General features: G+C 44.1%; 1 protein-coding gene across 1 annotated transcript; it reads right to left on the bottom strand.

Moving 5' to 3' along the window:
* Window positions 1-881: 881 nt before the first annotated feature.
* LOC142255802 (tubby protein homolog) lies at window positions 882-25,112 on the bottom strand. Its single transcript, XM_075327248.1, has 14 exons — window positions 25,105-25,112; window positions 24,964-25,039; window positions 18,214-18,376; window positions 16,003-16,089; window positions 15,195-15,305; window positions 12,461-12,565; window positions 12,022-12,183; window positions 9,611-9,732; window positions 9,099-9,275; window positions 6,782-6,894; window positions 5,968-6,082; window positions 2,742-2,840; window positions 1,549-1,720; window positions 882-1,351 (listed from the first exon to the last, which is right to left on the bottom strand). The coding sequence occupies exons 1-14, from the start codon at window positions 25,110-25,112 to the stop codon at window positions 1,218-1,220; spliced, it is 1,644 nt and encodes a 547-aa protein (XP_075183363.1). The 3' UTR covers window positions 882-1,217.
* Between the last annotated feature and the right edge of the window lie 273 nt (window positions 25,113-25,385).

The raw sequence follows: 25,385 nt of genomic DNA, 5'->3' as shown, positions 1-25,385 counted from the left end.
GCTTTCCCATACACTTTGCTGGGAAAGCTGAACGCATGCAATTTGCCACTGAAACGCTGCGGTTCAAAACGCAGCGTTTCCGCGGTAAAAAACGCATCGTGTGCACACAGCCTTAAAGGGAATCTGTCAGCAAGTTTTTGCTACCTCATCTGAGAGCAGCATGATGTAGGCAAGGAGATTCTGAATCCAACGATGTATCACTTAGATTACTGGGTGCAACTGTTCTGACACAATCAGAATTTTTAGATTTAGCCATGTAGCTGAGCCCAAGGAGCTTCCTGGCCCACTCCAGACTCTATAGAGATTATACATTGACAGTGAGGTGTCAATCAGAGAAGGAGGTGTTCCGGATTGCCCTGCACCTGACCTTGTAGTCTGAGGAATGAAAAGTCCTGCTGGTTAAACAAACATAGATTGGACTCTGGCAACACAGGCATCCCTGAATTCTCTGTGTCAACCCTTGCAGCATGCTGCCTTCAGCATACATAGCAAAAACCTGCTGACAGATTCCGTTTAAAGGAGAACTGCAGATTCAAGTAACTTTTCAGAATAAGCTTTCATGTGTGTACATGGTGAATTACGCTATTTCTGGCCATTATCTGACTTTTTTTCCTGCATTTGCATCAGTTTTGCAGGCTCTTTCTTTAATTTTCAGTTGACTCTGAGCTAGTGAGTGTAAACCAGCTGTTGTGATGTCTCCCATACACAGAACACACAGCTGGATTCCTACTTTTTCTCTCCTTTGGTTGCACACAGAAAGTAGGAACTTCATTGTAGAGGAAATTATACAGCTGTACTGAGCAATGTAGATGTGAATCCAGCTCTGGGGTTAAGGTAAATTATTTTCTATAGAAAGGTGCAGCAGGAATCTCTTTCTCTGACTCTGCATCTCATTCCTCTCACCTCCCCTCTCCATAGACTTCGATTAGCTCTGTAATCTGAACTGGCAGTCCATCTTGTGTTGAGCAAAGTGGATTTAAGCTGGTTTATTTTCAAAGTGCATGAAGAGATCAGGAGGCAGCTGGAGAAGTGGCTTATAAGTGGAGAAAGAAGCTGAACTTAATGCAAAATTTACCTCTGCTATTGCCAAGTTTGTGGGTGCTCTGCAAAAGTTACTTTATGGTGGATACAAGTAGTTTCTGGAGCAGACATGTAAGGAGCGTGGACATGTCCTCCTGATTAACATGGACAGCTTTGTTTTCTTAGTCATCTAGACGTTATTCGCAGGCGAGTTTGCTATCAAAGCTGGACAGGCAGATGGAAAATGCTTGTAGGGCACAGAGTGGATGACTGAAATCCATGGTGAAAACATCCTCCGCGACGCGGCCAAACTGCATCACAATGTGCTCAGCTACATGAGAAAGAAACATTAGTAAGACAATACATAAAAAACAATAGTGCCATGATTGCTGTAAAAGTGTCAAAATGGGACGTCAACTCTGGGGCAGCACCGAGCATCAGCGCCTATGTGTTTTTACAGGTCATGTGAATGAGAACCTACTGGCACAGTAAATATGCAACATTCCCCTTATTGAAGCAAGAACTTACGGTCATCAGCACCGATTATTTGGAAGTTCTTCACAGAGGCCTGGGTGACACGTCCATGAAAGTTCAGAACGTAGGACTGAGTCTCCTCATTCCACGATGGTGCTTTGTTGTGGAGAACTGAGATATTTTCCATATTTCCATTTTGAAATCGAGCTAGAAGGGTCTCATGTTCCTACACATGGAAAAGAGAACGTGAGCTACTCAAGAATATTCCTCATGGTTTACAACACAGGCCATAAGCCTTCAAAGAATGAAGATGGTGAACATCTTCAAATTCTCAGGAGCTTTGGAGAGACACTGATGGGAGCTCCCCACAAAGTCAATTGCAGCTTGGCAATACCTAGCCTTGAGAACCTTGGAGTCCTTATCCCATTTCCAACTGAAGATGTGGCCCTTCAAGCACTCTCCATTGAAAGAAGTTCTCCAAGTAATTTCTATGGCTCTTTATTGAATTTGGAGAAGAATAACCACTCACACATGACTACCCCAATAGTTAAATCAAGCTGAAGAACCTTACCATTTTTGAAGGTGCCGTACTGACTTGGCAGCTATGATGTATTCATTGGCATTAGAGTTGGTGTGAATCGATTCACATGTCCCAGCTCATCAACCAATCATCACAGTGGTCTGTAGATGCTGGACAGGAGATTGGCCTCTTACCTGATGGCATCCGTGGCTCTTTTTTTGATTATTGAGATTGACGAAATGTCACATGTGCGTCATGCTACAATGATGATATCACGTCAAGCCGGCTAATGACAATGAAGAGTCGCCAGTTTCATCAGTTAGGAGACAGTCAAGGTCAATGGTCTGGGAGGTCCAAATCGATATCAACTCTAATTTGCATGTAACAGGTATCATTTTTTCAAAAACTTAAAAGGTTTTGTCCGAAGAAAACATGGTCAACTATCCAGAGGATAGGTGATAACTTACTGATCGGTGGTGGTCCGACCAATAAGATCTATACCAGTCAGCAAAAATATGCCCAACGGTGAGGGTGCAATTACACAGATGCCATTGCAATTGGTATCCTGTAGGTAGGTGATAATTTGCTTCATCAAACAACTCCTATAAGTTTCTTATACTTTCTTGACCAAAGACTCCAAAAAAGTCAACAAAATATCGACAGATAAGTAAGCTGTCACCATAAGAATAACACAATAATTCCAGCCGTGCCCACTTGTCGGACTCACATTGCGTGGCCTTATGCATACTCTTTCACAGTCCTGGTTCATCCCGGGAATAATGACCGCCATTTTCCGGGGTCCTCTGAAACCCAACACATTGGTTTCCTGTTTGAACGATAAGGAGGATAAGATGAAATGTCAGCTGTCCGTGGTCTCCGTGTGTAATATTTCACCACCTTGATGTGTGATCAGCACATTTCAAAGTGTTTTCTCCAGTCTCCTATTACTCTACAACCTGTTAATGGCTCGGGGTAAAGGGCATTTTGAGGTTGAATGAACAACGCTAACAATTATGTTATAAACTAGTTAATATTGCGGATATTAAGAGGAGACAAAGCTGTAAACCACATGCTTTAAGACTTGTACACACCAAATGCGAGAACACTACAGAAATTGATACACATGAAGAAAATATTAATTTTTGAGTTGGTGAAAATTGATTCCACCGGTAATCTGTGGCTACTGAACTGAACCATGAGAACCACCTCCTTCTTCAGAGCATCTGCGACTCTTCTCTTGATTAGCCAGCCTGTTGTAACGTCATAAAGCACATGTGACGTCGCACTAGGCTGGCTAATCAAGAGAAGAGTCATAGATGCCGCCAGGTAAAGTGGCAGTTCTTAGGGCTCCAGCCTTGCGGCCATAAATTGTTGTCACGTCCTATGGACATTGTCATGCGAATTATTTTGCACCAACTCTAGTTTATAGCCATACCTCACACAGTGGCTAGCATGGTGGAACCATACACTTTGCAGTAAAGGGGATCTTCCACAAACAACATTTATGTCAGGGAGTGCTGGGTAACTGGGCAGGTGCACCTAGACTGGTCCTCAGACTGGGGACCCTACACTGTGCCTTATCCCAGAGGTATGCTTAATGGTAGCGAGGTCTGAACCACCAGTGTGACCCTAACTCCTGTCGAAAACTAGGTGTGACACCTCCTTTCACCCACCTGTCAGACTCTGTAGTGTGAACAGAGTTTGACACCGCAATGACACTAAGCGAGTGCAGAGCAGAACATCGCATGACAAAGGATTGGTGAAGAATGTATGAAAAGTGGGGATCTAACTAGAATATTAGTGCACATTTAAGACCACCCAATCCATTCACTGTTTATAGGAGCAACAGCCAGGTATGCACTATATTCCTGTACCAAACCTATACATATTAATAGGGCATGTTCACTACTGCTACGCACGTGGGGGACACCGGATCCCCTTCTCGGGGTCAGTTCCACCAGTTGGCCTCCTATCGATGACACATTTATCACTTGTTCTGTGGAAGGAAATGTTGTTCATGGAGTAACCTCCTTAAAACAACCCTGGTCCATACACTAGGCCAAGTTAATGTAAACAAATATCATGGAATGGGATCACCAACTCAGGAACTACTTGTATGACCAGAGAGGAAAGCTCCTGCTCCAATGGATCCATCCCATCCGTGTAGTCCTTCATTTTTAATATCCAGCTCGTAACACTACACTTTTCCCAATTGAGTTGTAGTAGCCACAACCCAGGGTATCAACTGATCACCATGGATCAAGGTAAAACTAAACCTGATACTATTTTTTTACTTTTTATTTATTGTTGTTAAATGTTTAAAATTAAGCAGAAGTTTATCTAGGTTTTCGATATTTTTTTTATTAAAGGTGTTGTCCTCTACTGAACAACCCCGACTTAATTGCATCAGGGCTATATAGAAAACTAGCTGTACTACCCGGCTTCGCCCGGGTTAATAACTGTTGTTAAAGTAGAATGTATTAACAAAAATGTATTCTGCACACAAACACCACAAAACAAATAGATAGAAATGTAATTATTAAAAGGCAAAAACTAAGCTAATAGAAGCATTTCACAACATATATTTCAACACCACAGATATTTCACACAGATTTAACTAAATTGGTCAAGTAATGTGCTCTGTCTGTCTGTTTCTGTCTCTCTCTTTCCAGGTCTGTCTCTTTCCAGGTCTGTCTCTTTACAGGTCTGTCTCTGTCTGTCTCTTTCCAGGTCTGTCTCTGTCTGTCTCTTTCCCCGTCTGTCTCTGTCTGTCTCTTTCACCGTTTGTCTCTGTCTGTCTCTTTCCCTGTCTGTCGCTATCTCTCTGTCTCTTTCCCTGTCTGTCTGTCTGTCTCTCTGTCTGTCTCTCTGTCTCTCTCTGTCTCTCTGTCTGTCTCCCTATATCCGTCTCCCCACCGACATCTTATTACCTCACATATAAACTTCTTATAGTAACATGAATGTCTTTTGTTCCTATAGCAACCAATCACAGCTCCTACTAATAACCTGTAGTTCCAGGCTCCATTTACTTTAATGGAGGCATGTTTTTTTGAGAGTAACTGTAAAGTGCGGGGTTAAATTTTCCTGTCAAAACATAGTCTACGACGTTCCCTGGGTCACGTGAGGTGTCTGTGCAATATTTCGTGATTGTAAATGCGACGGTGCGGATACACTTTTCGTTTCACTTTTTCCCCATTATGTAGATAGGGGCAAAATTGATTGGTAAATTGGAACGCGCGGGGTTAAAATTTCGCCTCACAACATAGCCTATGACGCTCTCGGGGTCCAGACGTGTGAGTGTGCAAAATTTTGTGGCTGTAGCTGCGACGGTGCAGATGCCAATCCCGGACATACACATACATACACACATTCATACGTACATACATTCATACATACATACATACATACACACATTCAGCTTTATATATTAGATGCAAACAATCTATACTCACCTCCCATAGGGGCGCTGTTCCTGTGATGTCGATGCTTCTATTCCTGGTGGGTCATGTGACATTGCTGTGTCTTGCAACCAATCAGAGCACACATTTTCTCTAACACACATTTTTCAACTGCTGACTGACTGCAGCGGTCACGTGACAAAAGAATGTCAAAGAATTGCAGTGCTAACGTGACTGGAAGGGCACCACTACTGGAGGTAAATATCCATCATCCTGAAGTAATTAGGCAGGGATTGTCCAGTATTGGACAGACCTTTCCAAGCCTGTTATTTGTCAGATACATTTCTCTACTGTTATTTCTTCATTATTGCTGTTTCAATCAAACAGTGGTTTGAAAGACTGCAGCTGCATCCCCCTCCTTCATTCCTGTTCACAGTCTATTTACTGTTTTACAATCGACAGTCATCAGAGAAAAGAGGATAGAGACAAGCTGATGGAAGGTGAGGAAGATGTCACTTTCTCCTAACAACATAGATTACAAAAATTGTCACTTACATAAGATACGGACACCAATTCCTGCCGGAGGGATTCCCTCTCCTGCACAAAGGGCTGCTTGTCAGGGTTTACTCCATTATCGAATATTGTGAACTTGGTTCCAAGCATGTTTGACCTGGCATCATAAATATATAAAGACAAGAATTATGGATCTAGATTCATATTGATTTCTCTAGTGTCTGGGGTCAACACAGGCAGACTCAGGCATCTATGCTAGTCTACTTGTTAGGTTTTTTGATCACATGTGTTGGGGAGGCCAATCACATCTGCTCCCATCCTATTTGTGCTGGATGAAATATGCTACCTATGCCAGCTATAGTTTATTCTATGTTCGTCTGTTAGGTGTGGTGTCCCATACTCTCTGGTGAAAGTTGTGGTATTAGCTTGGAGTGGCTGTGGAGTTTACACCTGTTGTTTTGTAGCTTCCTTCCTCCTCTTGTGTTTTCTCCTGAATCTCTTGTTGTCTTATCCTGCGTGTGTGCGTGCCATGTGACAGATTTTTGTTTTTTCCCTTGTCTGTCTATATCTGTGACTTTCATTACACTTCTGCCCCGTCCCTCCCTGGGGGAATGGAGAGGGGGAAACAGACAAGGGCTGGTCAAGAGCAGGGCCAGGAAAGAAACTCAGGCATCCCCCCATTAGGGGTATCCCTGAGAATAGGGATGGCATAGGGCTCCCTAGCTTGAGGGACAGCTTAGGAGCCTCGGTTCCCTGCTATCACAGTCATCATGATAATACCCCTTATGCACTAATTTGTATGGCACAAATGCCCAACCAACACCCATCAGATGATGTTGTGCATGCAATCAGACACCTGACTTTTCCAATCATGCTTTCTCCTCCTCGGGAGAGGTCCGTGGGATCCACTGAGATTAGATAATTTGAGGTTTTGCTTTTCTTTCTCTTCCTTCCAGCCATGAGGAAAAGCTATAAAAGCATATAATAAGACATGTTATTATATTTTGAGTATCAAATTAAAAGAGTTTCCAAATGTAGAGCTGCTTGAAGGACACATACCCAATCTACATGGTGCAGAAACCAGGTTACACTAATAACCAGATTTGGTTAACATCTCTAATGTGATCATGGCTTCAGAGATATATGGGATTTCATTGCTTCTTATGGTTCTTTCCTTCTATTTGACCATAAATAAACCAACATGAAACAAAAAAACTAACTATCCCATGGCGTAGAATTATAGCACCTTGGATCAAAATTATAGCCAGACACCAAGGCTGCAGATGACACGGCTCCAAACAGCAGCGTCCCACCAGCAACTCCTAGAGAACTTCCTCCCTCTAATGTGGTCAGAAACACAATGAATTCTATTACTGGCATCAGGTGATAAATCAGGTGACTATTTAGAGGAGATGGGAGTGGTCACAAACCAGCTGCACCTGAGGTGAACTAACCAGGAGCTGCTACCAACAGAAAGCAAATGACATTAAAAACCCAGTCTCACAAGCCAATGTGAGACTTCGCTCCCAAACCTGTCACAAGTCTCCTAATGACAGGAGACACTCGTGACATACTCAGGCCATTAGCAGTAATAAAATAAGAGCAAATACTGGTCACTTTTGGCCTGGTGACTGGTCCTCTTTAAATAGTTATACTTAGTCATTCATAAACGCAACGTCTCTGAATGAATTTTGTAGCTAATATAACTTTTGGGTCGAGTGGTCAAATAAGTAATAGAAGACCATGTGGAATCATTTCACTGCGCAAAATAAGAGTATTTGTTTACAAAATAGTGCAAATTTATTACTTGGATTAAGAAGGTTTTCTATGACTTTAATATTGATGATCTATCTGTAGTTGATCAAAATTAGATCAGAAGAACTTTTGATTCCCGGCAACCCCGATAACCAGATGATTGAAGGTTAGAAAATTATATTTCTTTCTTCTGTCAAACTCTATTGGAGCATTTTTCTCTTCCTTTTTTAGCATCAGTTCGGAATCCATTTTTCTCACATGCACAAAAAAAAATATTTCGACCTTTTCCTAGCAATTAAACAGTAAAAACATGTCAAACACTCAGATGACACACAGATGCACCCATTCATTTGATGGAAAAGTTGGTGTCACGATTCCCCTGTGCAGAGCATCTTGCATTTGGAGATTCTCTGATGCAATTTCGTGTGTTACTAAGCTAGCGGTGTGTTTGACAGCACAGGATTCCATGTTTTTGCTGATTACTCAGGTGTTCCACCTTCCTGGTAATTGCCAGTTGTACTCTCTGGTTCTGCAGTTGTGCTGTTGGTTTGTGTCTATGTTGTGATCTTTGTTCTCTGACCCGGACCGTTATTTGACTAAGTTTCTGCCCGCTCCCTGTTCCTGTCGTTGATCTCGGACCGTTACCTGACTACGTCTCTGCGTTCTCCCTGAACTTATTACATGCTCTCCTGGTAATCTGACTCTCGGATATTGCCCTGACCACGTCTTTGCTTTCTCCCTGAACGTATTACATGCTCTCCTGGTATTCTGACCCTTGGATATTGCCCTGAGTATGTCTCTCCTTTCTCCCTGAACGTATTGCATGCTCTCCTGGTATTTTGACCCTTGGATATTGCCCTAACTACGTCTCTCCTTTCTCTCTGAACTTATTACATGCTCTCCTAGTATTCTGACCCTCTGATATTGCCCTGACTACGTCTCTGCATTCTATTTCAAGTTATTACATGCTCTCCTGGTATTCTGACCCTCGGATATTGCCCTGACTATGCCTCTGTTTTCTTCTCTTGTTTATACATGTCCAGCCATTACCAGATCCCTGACTACGCTCCTGCCCACACTCCATGTAAGTAGTGGCTAGCATCACAGTTGGATCCACAATCGGTCCACAAAAATGTGAACAGACTATAATGGCTGTGTGTTCTATCCATGAAAAAAACTGATAGGACACATTTTTATAAAACAAGGACATCCAAATGAGGCCACCCTTTCTAGTCTGTAAAAGACGACAGAAAGACCAATCATCTTCATGACCGAAAATAAATTGAGAGATAGAGTAAACTTGGGCTAATACATAATTTTCGTTAATTATTTTTTATTTTCAAAAACTTCTTTAAATATTTTCTAACATAAATTCCCAGTGAAAACCCATATAAAAACAATGTTATTTTTTTACTTACTCTTTTCCCTTCATCTCTCTCTAGATGAAGGTAGTAGGTGGGGTAGAGTCCTCTATCTACTCCTTTCTTGTCTCTTGTGATGCGGCACTGAAAAGTCATATTGCGGGGAGCTGGGCGTAAAGCAAAACCTTTCAGATCATCAATTTCCAGACGCGAGGCAATTTGGGGATCTTCTTCCTAAGAAGAGGATCTACGTTAGGTTAAGCTTCAAAGAGGACCTATCGGCAATCCCGACATGTCTGTAGGAAATAACTTTATCCTCAAACAATAACAGTTTTAGGGCATTGTTTAGCTCCCCCTTGTCCCTTTCATTTGTTATTCCTCTTAGAAAATTATGAATGAATTGACAACCAGGTGTCATCACTTTTGGGGGTGTCCCTACCACTGTCCAATCAGTGTTGAAAGTTTCAGATGGGTAGGGACACACCCCTGAGGGACGGAACATCACAGAAATCTAGCAGAAGATGCTCCAGACATGTCAGGAGGACTATTGGGTTCTCTCTAACACTTACTTTACTCAAAGAAGACATTGGTCTTGTATATACAACACTGCTAAGGATATCTGAGTCTTCATCAAAGTCGTTATCTTCATTGGTATCCCCTTCATTGGAATCTCGCCTTCTTCTGGATTTTGCTGATGTTGTCACCAAGAAGAATAAATGGGGCATTATTATGCTAGATTTACAATCCAATGTCATACATATTGTTGAGGTCTTCAGTTCACAAGGAAGTTTCTCTTCTACTCATTGTTTATACTGGACAGACGTGAGCCACCAATTGTTAGTAGGTCAAACCCAATGGAATGTTTCTTTAAAGGGGTTGTCCAGGCACAGCTTATTGATGCCCTATCCACCCAATAGGTTATCAATATGAGACCGGGGGGGGGGGGTCTTTCACCCAACACCCTCGCAATTAGCTCCACTCAGTGTGCAGTGATCACTGACGGGTACTGTGAAATGTTTCCAATTCATAAGAATGGGTTCAGTTCACAGTGTTTATACACAACGTCCACTGATCAATGATAGAGGTGGGTGATGGATGACTTATCCTGCAGACAACTCCTTTAACAATGGAATCAAACCTTTGTAAAACTTGCCTTTCCAGGCCTAGAAAACTTGTCCTCTAGGTTAATTAGTAATCGTATGTACAATTTAACTAAAAAATTTTATACAGTGATTTATTTTAATCAGGTACCCTCAAAAAGATGGAGTAGATGTTTTTCAAGAAAAGACAATGGTCACCCCTTGAAATCACAAGTTACTGGCAGGATGACACGGCTGAAGGCTAAAGGCTCCCATACACACTATGGGCAAGACACTCATGGGCACCTTTAGTAAGGGCTTATCTCCAAGGAACACAAAAGGATCGGCCATTGAAATCCATCAGGGCAGATCCTTCTCCCCTCCAACATGGTCTGTCCGGGGAAAGGTAGGAGGCCTCAATATACATTAGACTATTTGATAATACCACTGATATCTGCAGCCAATTGTAGTCTAATGTGAATGGTGGCCTCTATGATCTTCATGTCTGATTGTTGTCTATTATGAATTAGGCAGAAGAATAATGTTCTTCATGTCTATATTTATGTTGTAAAGTGATTGTGGTCATTGTTACAGGATAATTAAAAGCCTGCAAAATGGATATATATCATGGACTTTCCAAATGTGTTCATCCCGACTTTAGGACTGACTCACTTACAATAGTTCCACCACTATAGGATATTGTTATGCTATTTACGGGGTAGTACCAAGCGAACGGCGAAAGGGCAAGGGAAGAAAACCCTGTGTCTAGGGAAGAGGAAGATAGTGACCCCCTGACCAAACCTACCACTGGTCTCTCGGGTCTCTCACCACCCTAGATAGGTTCCGCACATATGCGCCAAGCTGGATACCTAATCCTAAGTATCCCTAAAGCCGGCTTTACACGCTGCGATCTCGCTAGCGAGATTGCAAGCGATCGTACCCGCCCCCGTCGGTTGTGCGACATGGGCAAATCGCTGTCTGTACTGCAGAACCTCGCTTAACCCCGTCACACGCACTTACCTGCCCTGCGACGTCGCTCTGGCCGGCGAACCGCCTCCTTTCTTTCGGCGTCACAGCGACGTCACACGGCAGACATCTAATAGAAGTGGAGGGGCGGAAATGAGCGGGACATAACATCCCACCCACCTCCTTCCTTCCGCATTGCCGGTGGAGGCAGGTAAGGAGATGTTAGTCGCTCCTGCGGTGTCACACAAAGCAATGTGTGGTGGAACGAGGAACAACATCGTTAATAAGCAGTGAACGATTTTTTGTTTCAGGACAACCTCTCCGCGGCAAACGATTTTGTCCGCTTTTGCGATCGTTTAAGGTCGCTCATAAGTGTCAAGCACTGTGACATCGTTAATGACGCTGGATGTGCATCACAAACATCGTGACCCCGACGATAATTCATTAACGATATCATAGCGTGTAAACCCCGCTTAATTCTGGGCCCTAAATATGCAGCGGGTGGGATGAGCTCTACGTCAACGCCACTAAACACTATGGAGGACACATAGGGGGAAAAGCATGAACTACTTATTTTCAGATGACACAGGTAGACGTTTAGCAAACTTCTCAACAATGATACCACAGATGAGTACAAGCCACCTGCTTGCAGCCAATGCTTGAATGAACTGAAAAATATCACCAGCACCAGTCTAAGGAAGGAAGGAAGGGGTATATAAGCACCAAGATAAAGCTGATGATCAGCAGCTGGGTGGCAGGAGAGATCCTGCTGGGTCCAAAAGGGGAGCGATTAATCCAGCAGGAAAGCTACTGACAGCAGGAACAATGGAAAGTCAGGGAACATTCTGCACAGCCAAACGCTGTGCCCTTCTATGGCCAGAAACCACATGACTGTCTGTCACCCATGACAGATCCGTGACAGATATACGGTATACCTGTTTTCTGTGGCTTCTTTTTATGACGTTGTTTGATAGGTGCCGGAGGAACCGTACGATCCCCAATGCTCAATGAATTTTCTTCATCACTGGAATTCTTGAAGGCGACCATTTTATCGGATGTTATTTCTTGAATGACATCTTGGGTTTGTACATCGGCACCTATACAAACGTTGAAACGGCAAGATGTTACACCACAACGATGTCTTGGGCATGACTGTGGTCAAAAAATGTGTTTACTCCAACCCCACCAAAAAAACTCCCAACATGCCCAAGAGAACCTTATTTCCTTTGACATTGAAGACGATTTAGGATATCCTTAGGACACCTTAGAATAGTGGCTGGTCCCACCAAAATGAGTGGGTTCATAAGACTGTTCTCTTGTGTATATAACCAATAATACTCTAGTCAGCCTCAATATTCTCGTAAAGGTTGTAACCTTTGTTCTGTGGCGTGTTCTCCTTTTCACAATCATGAGCAGAGGCTTTACGAGTCTTTGACACCTTGGGTGATGGTTTCTTGGATTCCTTCGCATCATGTTTTCCTGGATATAGTAAAAAAAAAACTGGATATTGATAATATATAGATATATGTTTAGGTATAAAACTGCATTACTTCAGAAGCAGATAACAATGGTAGATAAGAATGGTAAGAACTCTATGGATTGCACAATATGGTAGCAGGACATTTTTGGATGTAGTATAGGACATAGAGATGCAATACACATTTTACATCTCACAAAAACGGCATATATTGCTAAATTATACAAATAGTATAATCTAGGTGCAATGGAAGCTACGGATGTGGCAGGACCAACTGTGTGGGTGTTCAGAGAGTAGCAAAAGTGCGATTTTGACAACCCCAAAAAATGAGAGAAATGCACATTCACCAATGTATTTGTGCCTTTTTAGTTCATTTAATTTCAAAATAATGCCCAATCCATTCTGACATTTAATAAACATTTCTGCCAAATTTTAGAGCCATTTGCGCCATGGACATCAGTTTGTAAACTTGGAGCAAAACGTAATGTCTTACTGCTAGGAATGAAAAATTGCCAAGTTCACACAAGTATATAATTGTCCAATTTTCGCGCCCCCCCCCCCCCCCAAAGGCAATTTTTCATCTGTATTGTCATCTATGTGCTGTTTGTGTCTCATCCACAAGCATTCAATTCTCATACATTAGCAGTCAATACATTTAAGGAGCGCAAATACAGTTTCTTAGGTTAGATTGCAAGGAATATTCTACCATCTGAACAGCCCAATTGAATGACATTGGTCGAATGCTTGGAAACTTTAGGCCCAGAATGCAACACGCAGTAAAGATGACCCAGAGGTAACCAAAACAAATTTTATTAGGTGGAAGAAAGAGAATGAAAGAGGAATGGGAGAGTTCTTTAGTCGATAGTATTTAGTCTTCAGGTTCTTCTGGTGATGGTATTCGGTTTTCTGGTTCCTCTGGGGATGGTATTCAGTCTTCGGGTTCTTCTTTATTTCACTCTGTTGAGCGCCTTTGTTGGCTGCCAGCAGTGTTTTCTCTGGCTGGTCTCCCCGAGATCAGTGATTGTTTTGTCTTACTGGTCTACTAGGCATTGCTCCCACCTGGCCAGAATCCTACTCCACACTGATGAGGGGCAATACCCCGAAACAGCTGTTTGTGGATGGATACCTGGCCTTGGTATTTCCCTTGTCATATCTTTAAACTCGTCAAAGAGTTGGATATTGACTAAAAGGGACACTTAATATAGTAGTTATGGTGGTCTCCTAAAAAGAGCCACTCCTTGGCTAGTTCCTTCCCGGAGGGATATCTGGCTATTTTCTGTGTCGAGACTCCTAACAGAGGCTCCACAGACCTTTTTTTATTTGCATACTTCCTAGGGGGCAATGCACCTAGGATTTCACTGTGTTGAGCGCCTTTTCTGGCTGCTGGCAGTATTTTCTCTGGCTGGTCTCCCCGAGATCAGTGATTGTTTTGTCTTGCAGGTTCTTTTGTTGATAGTATTTGGTCTTCCAATTCCTCTGGCGATGGTATTCCGTCTTCAGGTTCCTCTGACAATGGTATTCAGTGTTCAGTTTCCTCTGGTGATGGTATTTGGGTTTCAGGTTCCCCTGGAGATGTTATTCAGTCTTTGGGATCCTATGGCAATAGTATTCAGTCTTTAGGTTCCTCTGCTGAAAGTATTCGGTTTTCAGGCTCCTCTGGCGATGGTATTTGGTGTTGAAATTCCTCTGGCAATGGAATTTGATCTTCTGGTTATTATGGCGATGGTATTTGGTCTTCAGGTTTCTCTGGCAATAGTATTCCGTCTTTTTCTTCCTCTGGTGATGGTATTCAGTCTTTGGGTTCCTCTGGTGATAGTATTCAGTTTTGAGATTTCTTTGGGGTCAGCACACTTCCAGATAATTCCACCACACAGACCTGACCTATTGCACACCTGTCTGCTCTTTTGGATAGCTTAGCGCCAATTCCTCTTCGCTGCCGACCTGGCCTTTTATATTTTGTAACTGCACCATAGTTGTTACCTGACTTGGTGTTCCCCTCTAACTCTTTCCTGGAGCAAACATACTCCTTGCAGATCAGTTCCTGGCAGTCTTGGTCCTCCAGCAGATGGCAATGTTGGTACATCGATGCCGTGAAGTAATGAACAGAAGTATCTTTCGCTACCCACCTTCTTTCATGCTGTCCGTGTAAGGTCAGGTTTCTTCACTCTGATCAAAAATACGGTCCTGTGAATGTAGCCCCATAATAAGGGTTTTTACAGAGGTGAGGAAGTATACCAAGCTGTGGATTTTGGAAAGTTTGCTAATGAAACTGTGCATCACGGTTAACTATGATGCTCATTGTATGCCATAGATGTCTGATAGACGGAAGTCACACCGCTAGGACCTTTATCTATCTAAAGAATCTAAAGATTGAGCTCCATCTCCAGCAAACCTGATTTAGGAAGTGGCCATGAACTCCCATTTCACTGAATAGTAAGAACCGCATACGAAGCTCCTGTACCTCTTCATATAAGACGGGGACCGTTTTTTAAATAGATGCTGGTGACATTGATGGGAGTCACATTTATCAGATATTTAGGGCATATTCTTTCAAAATAAAAACATTGATATGAACAAATGATGAGTAGTACTATCATCGCCGTGATTATAAGACAATCTCACGACACATACCTGTCTTGATTTTAGTCTTCTGCTTTGGTTTGGCTGGGAAATGTTCTTTCCTGCTTGTTAGGGGTCTGGTGTCTTCAAGAATTGTCTCCTCCAGATCTTCATCTGAAATTTCTATTAGAAAGTCAAGAAGAAATCCTTAAAAGGGGTTGTCCCATTTCACAAAACTTTCTCCTATACAGTTGGTCGTAAAAATAACAAACGGGGATTTACTCACCCTCCTCAGGTCCAGTGCTGGGTCTCTGTTGCTGCCGGGGTCTCTATTGTTTGGATGCAGTGATGATTTCATGATGACATCACTGAAGCCAACTGCTGAGCTCAGCGGCTCTGCCCATGTGGATGGCACAAGCTGCTAAGCTTAGTAATTGGCTTATATGATGTTACGTTGCGGTCAAAAAACTGTGAAAGCGGCAGTGGGGGAGACTCAGAACTGGACCTAGGGAGGGTAAGCAAAGCATAGTTTGTTTTGTTACAAAGAACTGAGCATTTAGGGAAATGTTTTCTGAAAAGGGGACAATCCCTTAAAGGGCATGTCCACCTTTGGACTCATTTCTTTTTTCTACTTAAATACATGTATCTGGGGCTAAAAATATTTTTTGTTGTTGGGTTTCATTAAAAATATTTCACTTTTTCTCCTCTATAACTTCTGTGCTGCATTGTCTATCTAGAATCTGTCAGTGAGCGCATTCTGATGAGAGTTTATAACTTTTATCTGTCTTTTTTTGAGCTCCCCAAAATTGAATTTGCAGTGTAACAAAGCCGATGGGATTAAAAATGGCATTGATGGAAAAAAGCTAAATTCACGACATACCCCCATGGTGCTGCTCCTTTTCTATCTTGCAATCAGCCTTCATATTCCTTCCTGTCGGACTGTAACAATCACCTGCATGCATTTCCACTGACAGCACCGGATTGGTAATACCTTCATATTTTTTTTTTAATGGAGTAGCAAAAAAAAAGAATAAAAAAGTGTATAAAATGAATATTCATTATACAAATAAGTATTGAAGATGTGAGGGTTTGTCTAGAATCGTTAGCCTTGTACCTACTATTGACATTGAGCGCCTTATGGCACCTGTGATCTTGATATTGAACCATTCTTTTTCATTTTCTCCCCACTACCCAAGATCCATGTCTAGCATAGACTGATGCCATCCGGGGCACCAACTCTCAGCTAAATCAATCACATAGGTCTGTGGTAGTCTGAGACACTCCCTCTACTTTCGAATTGGCTCTCATGATTAGTGAGGTCACTTCAAAAACAGGAGGAGGTTCTCAGACTCCCCCCCCAAAAAACATGGCAGCAATATTGGCTGAAAGAAGAAGGGATTCTTATATTTTCAAAGGGAAACAAAAGAAAGACCCCAGGTAGGACCCCAAAAATAAGCCCTTGTAGGATTTTTGGGGCTTTTTGGAGTATGGTTAAAATATAAGCCCTGTTTAAAAAATAAACCCTAGGTGTGGTTCCATAATGAAGAGTCCAAGCAGCTAAAAAAGTTAAAGAATACAGCAGGACTCTTCAGATACCCCCAAAAGAACACAGACACCCCTAAAAGAAAACAGACACCCCCAAAAGAAATTAGACACCTCTATAAGACAGCAGACACGCCCAAAAGACAGCAGACATCCCCAAAAGAAAGTAGACACCCCAAAAGAATGTAGACACTTCCAAAAAACAGCAGACACCCCCAAAAGAAAGCAGACATCCCCAAAAGAAAGCAGACACCCCCAAAAGAAAGCAGATACCCCCAAAAGAAAGCAGACATCCCCAAAAGAAAACAGACAACCCAAAAGAAAGCAGATACCCCCAAAAGAAAGCAGATACCCACAACAGAAAGCAGACCCCCCAAAATAAAGTAGACATCCCAAAAGAAAGAAGATACCCCCAAAAGAAAGTAGACACCCCCAAAAGACAGCAGACATCCCCAAAAAAAGCAGATACCCCAAAAACAAGCAGATACCCCCAAAAGAAAGCAGATACCCACAACAGAAAGCAGACCCCCCAAAATAAAGTAGACATCCCAAAAGAAAGAAGATACCCCTAAAACAAAGCAGATACCCCCAAAAGAAAGTAGACACCCCCAAAAGACAGCAGACACCCCCAAAAGAAAGTAGACACCCCCAAAAGACAGCAGACATCCCCCAAAAAAAGCAGATACCCCAAAAACAAGCAGATACCCACAACAGAAAGCAGACACCCCTTCAACAGAAAGTAGACACCCCAAAACAATGCAGACACCCCCAAAAGAAAGCAGACAACCCCACCCCCCGAAAAAAAAGTAAAAAAAAAAAAATAGCACTCACCAGACTCCAAACAATTACAGTTGGCAAGTGCCGATGGTGGATGGGCTCTCACACAGAGATCTGTACTGCTGTCAGGTCCCTCGCCGTTCTAGCTCTTACAAACAGATTGAGTACCAGTATCACTCTCCGTGAATGATGCTGCTTCCAGTCACCAGGGGGACCAACCGCTGCAGAACGCAGGGGACCTGAACCTGGCAGCGACGCAGATTTGTATGTGAGAGCCCATTCACTTGCCAACTCTAATTGTTTGGGGTCTGGTAAGAGCAATTCTTTTAGTGGGTCTCTGCTTTCTTTTGAGGGTAAACTTAGCAGTACATAGAGAACAATAAATGTAAGCAGGTAATTTAACCCTTTGTAAGTATGGTCTGTACCCACCACCATAGGACGGGTTCTGCACCACGAGAATAGCAGATCAGAAGTGAAAATGTGCATCTGAACCAGTCACAGGAGTAACACAAAATGTTGATAAACCAAAATGTGATGATTAGATTGGAATAAATGTTGGTTTGTTTTTTTTTTTGTACAAGAATAAATGTGGATTGTTTTTCATGGGAAAATATAAGATATCCCCTGAAAATAAGTCCAGCGCAAAAAATAACATAAGACCCTGTCCTATGTTTGGGGAAACACTGGTATTTCTCTTTATAGACCATCGCATGTTACAAGAGATCTGTGATTCGGAGGGTCACTTTAGGGTTATAGTTCATATTGTTTTTACCTCCTATTCCGGAATATATGCTGGACACGGTACATGACTCCACCAGTAGGGTTTGTTCCTCAGGTTTTGGATACCTCCGTGGCTTTACCTTCATATCTGGATTGGCTTGAAGCATTAGGGGATCCAGGCGCTTCCTCCTTTGTTTCTTCTCGTGAATATTTCGCTTTGGAGAAAATATTTTTAGTCAAGCCCCTCCCACTAAAGGGTAAGCCCAGATTTTCCCTGTGGTCCAGTGGGTCCACTTCAGCTAAAAGCTTTTACCATCTCTGGTTACACTCCTGGACTAATCATTTATTCTCAATTCACTGTTAAAATCTATCTTCAGATTATCCCATTACAGACATAGAAGATGACTGTTTGTGCTCATAACACTCTATGGAGGACTGTAACGATCATTCAGGAGAACTTGCAGCAGAATGACTGTGTTTGTCTCTAGCTCCTCCTCCCTACATAGAATTTTAAAAGCACCAGCTGTCACCTCCTCTCTCACCAGTGGGGAAATCTGCCTTTACTGAATGCAGACTTTCTCCATTGCTGAGATAAGACTTCCATGGAGAATTGGAAGGGTCGTTCAAGAGAACTTGCAGGAGAATGTTTGTCTCCGCCTCTAGCTCCTCCTACATAGAGTTTTATAAGCGACAACTATCACCTCTTATCTCAATAGAGGGAAAATCTTTATTCACTGAAGACAAATTTTATCCATGAACTGAGAATAATTGAGAATGAACGATCAGTCCAGGAGGAGAATGAAGTGGATTTTTCTGATAAGACGTGGCAAAGTTGCTTATTCTCATGTGTACTATTGATTAAATAAATATTAAAATGACAGGTAACTTAAAAATTATTTGGGAAATACGGTGGAAAATGTTACAAAAAATACAAATAGTCATACACACAATGATCTCATCCCTGTCTTTACTGGTTTCTAGTTCCTGTTCCCATCACAACATGCAAATGCTCGGCCAATCATGGCTGAGACGGTCATTGATATGGGCACTGATTGGCTGAGAAGATAGAGGCGTATCTAGGTGGGGGCTGGCGGGGCATGTGCCCCAGGCGCAGTGTCAGGGGGGTGCTGTAGGGCCGACTGATGCAGCACTCTAAAGCGGGCTTTACACGCTGCGACATCGCTAATGCGAACTCGTTGGGGTCACGGAATTCGTGACGCACATCCGGCCGCATTAGCGATGCCGTTGCGTGTGACACCGTTAAGCGATTTTGCATCGTTGCAAAAACGTGCAAAATCGCTAATCGGCGACACAGGGGTCCATTCTCAAATCTTGTTACTGCAGCAGTAACGAGGTTGTTCCTCGTTCCTGCGGCAGCACACATCGCTGCGTGTGACGCCGCAGGAACGAGGAGGCTCCCCTTACCTGCCTCCCGGCCGCTATGCGGAAGGAAGGAGGTGGGCGGGATGTTACGTCCCGCTCATCTCCGCCCCTCCGCTGCTATTGGGCGGCGGTTCAGTGACGTTTCAGTGACGTCGCTGTGACGCCGCACGGACCGCCCCCTTAGAAAGGAGGCGGTTCGCCGGTCACAGCGACGTCGCCGGACAGGTAAGTATGTGTGACGGCTGTGGGCGATGTTGTGCGGCACGGGCAGCGATATGCCCGTGTCGCGCAACAGATGGGGGCGGCTACCCACACTAGCGATATCGGGACCGATATCACAGTGTGTAAAGTAGCCTTAAGCGACCAGGGACGGCGTCAGCACCTTTCAGCAAGGGTGGTGATGTATGCTACGGCCCCCGGGCCGAGTTCCGGGGCCCGCAGTGATCATGCCAGCAGCCGCACTTCCCTGGCTGATGGCTCTTAGGCTGCTTTCACACCTCCAGGTTTACCAGAGCCGGCCAATCCGGCTCTAAAACCTATGCAACGGATACGGCGACAATACCGCATCCTTTGCATAAGTTTTTGACATGTGGCCCGTCCGTTTTTTGCCACTTGCGACAGGCTACTGAGCATGTGCAGTGGAAAAAAACGCATGCGGCGGCCGGATGCGGTGTTTGGCGCAGGACACCGCATGCGGCGTCCATAGGCATGCATTGCAAATCGCGCCGCATCGGCCAGATGCTGCGCGATGCGTTTTTTTTTGCGGGACAGAAAACGTGCCAGGCAACATTACATCCGGCCGCCGCATTGGCTAAATCTGCCGCATGTGGCAAAAACCGGACCGAACGCAAGCCCATGCGGCACAATACGGCACTAATGTAAGTCTATGCAAAAAAAGCGCAACCGGCGGCAAAAAAACCTGGTTGCGTTTTTTCTGCAAAGCGCTGGATTGTGCCGCACAGGAAAAACCGGATGTATGAAAGCAGCCTGCCTTACATCCACACATGAACGCAGCCTTCTCTGCGGTCTGCAGAGCCTAAGTTCATCTGTGGGCGGAGCTAGCATGCAGCGTGCACTGCGTCCAATAGAAAAGGTAGATGCTAGAATGTACGGGTTCCTTCCAGGTATGACTTGTCATGAAGCTGGTCACGCCCACTAACCTGGAAGGAGCCCATACATTCTAGGCTCAACCCACAGATGAAGACACTGCTAGACAGGAGCCAAAGCATCAACTTCACACTGAGCTGTATGTCCTGTCCCCCCACCCAGTGCTATATACCCCCAGAACTGTCTGTTAACCCCACCCCAGTGCTGTATACCACCAGAGCTGTCTAGTAACCCCACCCCAGTGCTGTATACCCCCAGAACTGTCTATTCACCCCACCCCAGTGCTATATAACCCCAGAACTGTCTATTAACCCCACCCCAGTAGTATATACCCCCAGAACTTTGTATTCACCCCACCCCAGTGCTGTATAACCCCAGAACTGTCTATTAACCCCACCCCAGTGCTGTATAACCCCAGAACTGTCTATTAACCCCACCCCAGTGCTGTATAACCCCAGAACTGTCTATTAACCCCACCCCAGTGCTATATAACCCCAGAACTCTCTATTCACCCCACCCCAGTGCTGTATACCCCCAGAACTCTATTCACCCCACCCCAGTGCTGTATACCCCCAGAACTCTATTCACCCCACCCCAGTGCTATATAACCCCAGAACTCTCTATTCACCCCACCCCAGTGCTATATACCCCCAGAACTCTATTCACCCCACCCCAGTGCTGTATACCCCCAGAACTGTCTATTCACCCCACCCAAGTGCTATATAACCCCAGAACTGTCTATTCACCCTACCCAGTGCTGTATACCCCTCAGAAATGCCTGTCCCCTGATCCCAGTGCTGTATACCCACCAGAGCTCTGTTCCCCCCAGAGCTGTATCTCCTCCCACCACATTGCTGTATACCCCTCAGAGCTGTTTGTCCCCCCCACTCCAGTGCAGTATACCACCCCAGAGCTGTATACCCCCACTCCAGTGCAGTATACCACCCTAGAGCTGTATACCCCCCAGAGCTATATGTCCCCCACCCCAGTGCTGTATACCACCTCAGATCTGAATGCCCCCTTCTAGAGCTGTACGTCCCCAGCCTCTCCTGTGATATATATACAGCAGTGTCAGTGTGCTCTGTGGTGGCCATGTCTGTTAGTCAAGGCCACCAATCAGTGCGGCACAGCCACATGCCGAGGATGAGCTGGACGGAGACAAGCGGGGAAGGTGAGTGAAGCTGCTGCCGGCTTCCCCATATTAATAATATCTGTAATGTGTCTGTGTGTGCATGTATCGCAAGATGGGTCACAGTCACATGACACTCGGCTCACACTCGCAGCAGAGCCTGAGCCGAGGGTCATTAGCATATCGCATCCGTTGCACTCGCATTGGATGTCATACGTTAATGTGACTCCAGCCTTTATTTCTGATAGTGACTAATTCTCATCATTAGGCCTCAGTCCCACTTGCGCATTGCTTCCCATGCGAGAGCATCAGATGCTATATGCTAATGACCCTTGGCTCAGGCTCTGCTGCGAGCGTGAACCGAGTGTCATGCGGCTGTGATCCAATCTTGCGATCACATCACAGCTTCGGTCAAGAGAAACGGAGGGAGTAATTCTCCCCCTTCTCAACGGCCTGTCTCTGCGTACATCGTACTGCACGCTGATGACATCCAAGTGCAGTGCGATGTTTCACACGCCCCCGTAGACCTGTATGGGTGTGTGAGCTCAGACTCTCAGTCACTCGCAGCATGCTGCAATTCTTTTTTCATGCCAATATATCATAAAAAATCAATTGCAGATGGACACTGCCCCATCATTTTGGTGCGAGTGCAATTCGATGTTTTATCGGATTGCACTCGTCCATGCAAAACGCAAGTGGAACCGAGGTCTTACTGTAGTTCCTGTATAGTCTTCAGTCTGATGATGATTGATAACTCCCAATTATCTCCTTACCATTGTTAAAGTGAATCTGTCACTAGGTTTTTGCTCCCCCATCTAAGAGCAGCATAATGTAGAGACAGACCCTGATTCCAGCGGTGTCACTTACTGAGCTCTTTGCTTTCATTTTGATAAAATCAATGTTTTCTCTGCTGCAGATCTAGTAGTTATACAGAGCTCATGAATATGCTGGACTACTTGGCAGCATGCCAAGCAGTCCTGTAATGATAAGCTACTGCTGATTAAACAGTGATTTTATCAAAACTGCACTAAGCAGCACAATAAGTGACACATCGCTGGAATCAGGATCTCTGCCCCTACGTTATGCTGCTCTCAGATTAGATATTAAAATCCCGATGACAAATTCCCTTTAAGGATGTACTGGAAGTTGTAGATTCCAGCAATATAAATGTCTATGTGTCTGACCTTACATTGCTATTGATGTACCATTCTTGTGGTTTTGATGATGTATTTCTGTACTGATGAGGTTTTTGATGCTGTGTTTCTAAACTTTTGGGGTTATATGGATGAATTTCTGTACTGCTGGTGGTTGTGATGCTGTGTTTCTGTATTGATGGGGGTTCTAATTATGTATTTCTGTACCTGTGGTGGTTCTGGTGCTGTTACTAGTTCTGATCCTGTACACAAGTAACAATACATAAATTGTAAGATTGGACAATCCCTTTACTTAAGCGGGCTTTACACGCTACGATATATCTAACGAGATGTCGGCGGGGTCACGTCGTAAGTGACCCACATCCAGCATCGTTAGTGATATCGTAGCGTGTGACAGCTACGTGCGACGGTGAATGAGCAGAAATACTCACCTTCTCGTTCATTGTTGACACGTCGCTCATTTTCAAAAAATCGAACGTCCGGTTGTTCATTGTTCCCGAAGCAGCACACATCGCTCCGTGTGACACCCCGGGAACGATGAACACAGCTTACCTGCGTCCCGCCGGCAATGCGGAAGGAAGGAAGTGGGCGGGATGTTTACGTCGCGCTCATCTCCGCCCCTCCGCTTCTATTGGCCGGCCGCTATGTGCCGTCACTGTGATGCCGAACGTCCCTCCCCCTTCAGGAAGTGGATGTTCGCCGCCCACAGCAAGGTCGTTTGGAAGGTAAGTGCGTGTGACGGGGGGTTACAACATTGTGCGACACGGTCAAGGAATTGCCTGTGCCGCAAAAACGATGGAGGCGGGTGCGATCGCAAATGCGATCGTACGAGAAATCGACACATGTAAAGCAGCCTTTAGAATTGGGCTACACTGCTTAATTGTATAAGTAAAGTCTTGTCCAGGTTTGAGATGAAAGTTTCCAGTCATTCTAGGTGACTACAGGCTTCTGAATTCTCACAGCGCTTGCACACTTTTAGGATCCTCCGGTGCCAGTGACGAGAGTGGACGGTCATATGAGCGCAAGTATGAGATTTTTATATTTCTGGCCACATTCTGACTAGATGTGTCCGGCCTTACTCAATTCATTTTTATTGAGCGAGGCCATACATGTCTAGTCTGCACGTGACCACATGTATGTAAATCACATACTTGTAGTTTCGAGTTTCGTGACCTCCCACTCACCGCCGGCACCAGAGAATCCTGACAGTGTGCAGTGTGAAAATTCAGAAGTCTACAGTCACATAGAGTGACACATAGAGTGACTGCAGATTTTTATCTCAAACCTGGAGAAGTCCTTTACTTATAAAATTAAACAGTGTAGCCCAATCCTAACAGCGTGTAATATACTCGCTGTCAGGATTCAGCTCTGCTCGCTGGTTCTAGCAGACACCACATGGCCTCTCCACTCATATGTGATTTAAACAATTAGCTATTCTTCCTATGTTTCCCTTTGAACTTTGAAAGAATTATTAAGAGCAGCTCTTCATCATGTGACTAAGTGTGCAAATCACATATAAGTGGTCACATGTGGGGGGGGGGGGCAAATTTAATTCTTGCCCCGGGTGTCAGAAAGCCTAGATACACCCCTGATATATATACCGTGTATATATGTAGTTTTCAAGAGTCTTATCTGATCCCAAAAAAAAATTGTATTCTCTAGATATTTACTTTAACTAAGGACTACAGTATTGAGTATTCCTTGTGTTTCTAGCTGTTCTAACTGTTTTATGTAACATGTTTTCTAGTCACTTACAGATAATAGATAGTTATATCTACCAGGAACCAAGAATTGTCCAAATCCAAGTGTAGACTGGATCACCAGCGGATCTTTTGGCTGATTTATATTCTGCATAACAGAATGGCTACAAAAATGCTTCTAAAGGATACACCAACTGAAGATTATAGTGCAGATCACTTTCAGACATATACTAGTTCTGTATAGTTGGATGCTGGGCTTGTTTCTTCTGAAGACACCTAGACATCTCATCTCTGCACCAGTTCGGTCCAAACACACATACATGGTTTACCTGCTTCTCCAATTTTTGTTGACGCACATCATGTCCATCATCTTGAAATCTACTGCATTGAAGAAACAAAAAAATACTGTTCAGATTATGTATTAATTGGCCAAAATAACATTTTCGTGTCCTCTTTAAGGCCTCCTTCACATGTCCATGTTTCCGGTAAGGCCTCTTTCACATGTCCATGTTTCCGGGAAGGCCTCCTTCACATGTCCATGTTTCTGGTAAGGCCTCCTTCACATGTCCATGTTTCCGGTAAGGCCTCCTTCACATGTCCATGTTTCCGGTAAGGCCTGCTTCACATGTCCATGTTTCCGTTAAGGCCTCCTTCACATGTCCATGTTTCCAGGAAGGCCTCCTTCACATGTCCATGTTTCCGGTAAGGCCTGCTTCACATGTCCATGTTTCCAGGAAGGCCTCCTTCACAT

This window comes from Anomaloglossus baeobatrachus, chromosome 11, assembly GCF_048569485.1.
Source record: "Anomaloglossus baeobatrachus isolate aAnoBae1 chromosome 11, aAnoBae1.hap1, whole genome shotgun sequence".
Taxonomy (NCBI): domain Eukaryota; kingdom Metazoa; phylum Chordata; class Amphibia; order Anura; family Aromobatidae; genus Anomaloglossus; species Anomaloglossus baeobatrachus.
The sequence above is the reverse complement of the archived record's forward strand: the minus strand, read 5'-3'. Positions and strand labels throughout refer to the sequence as shown.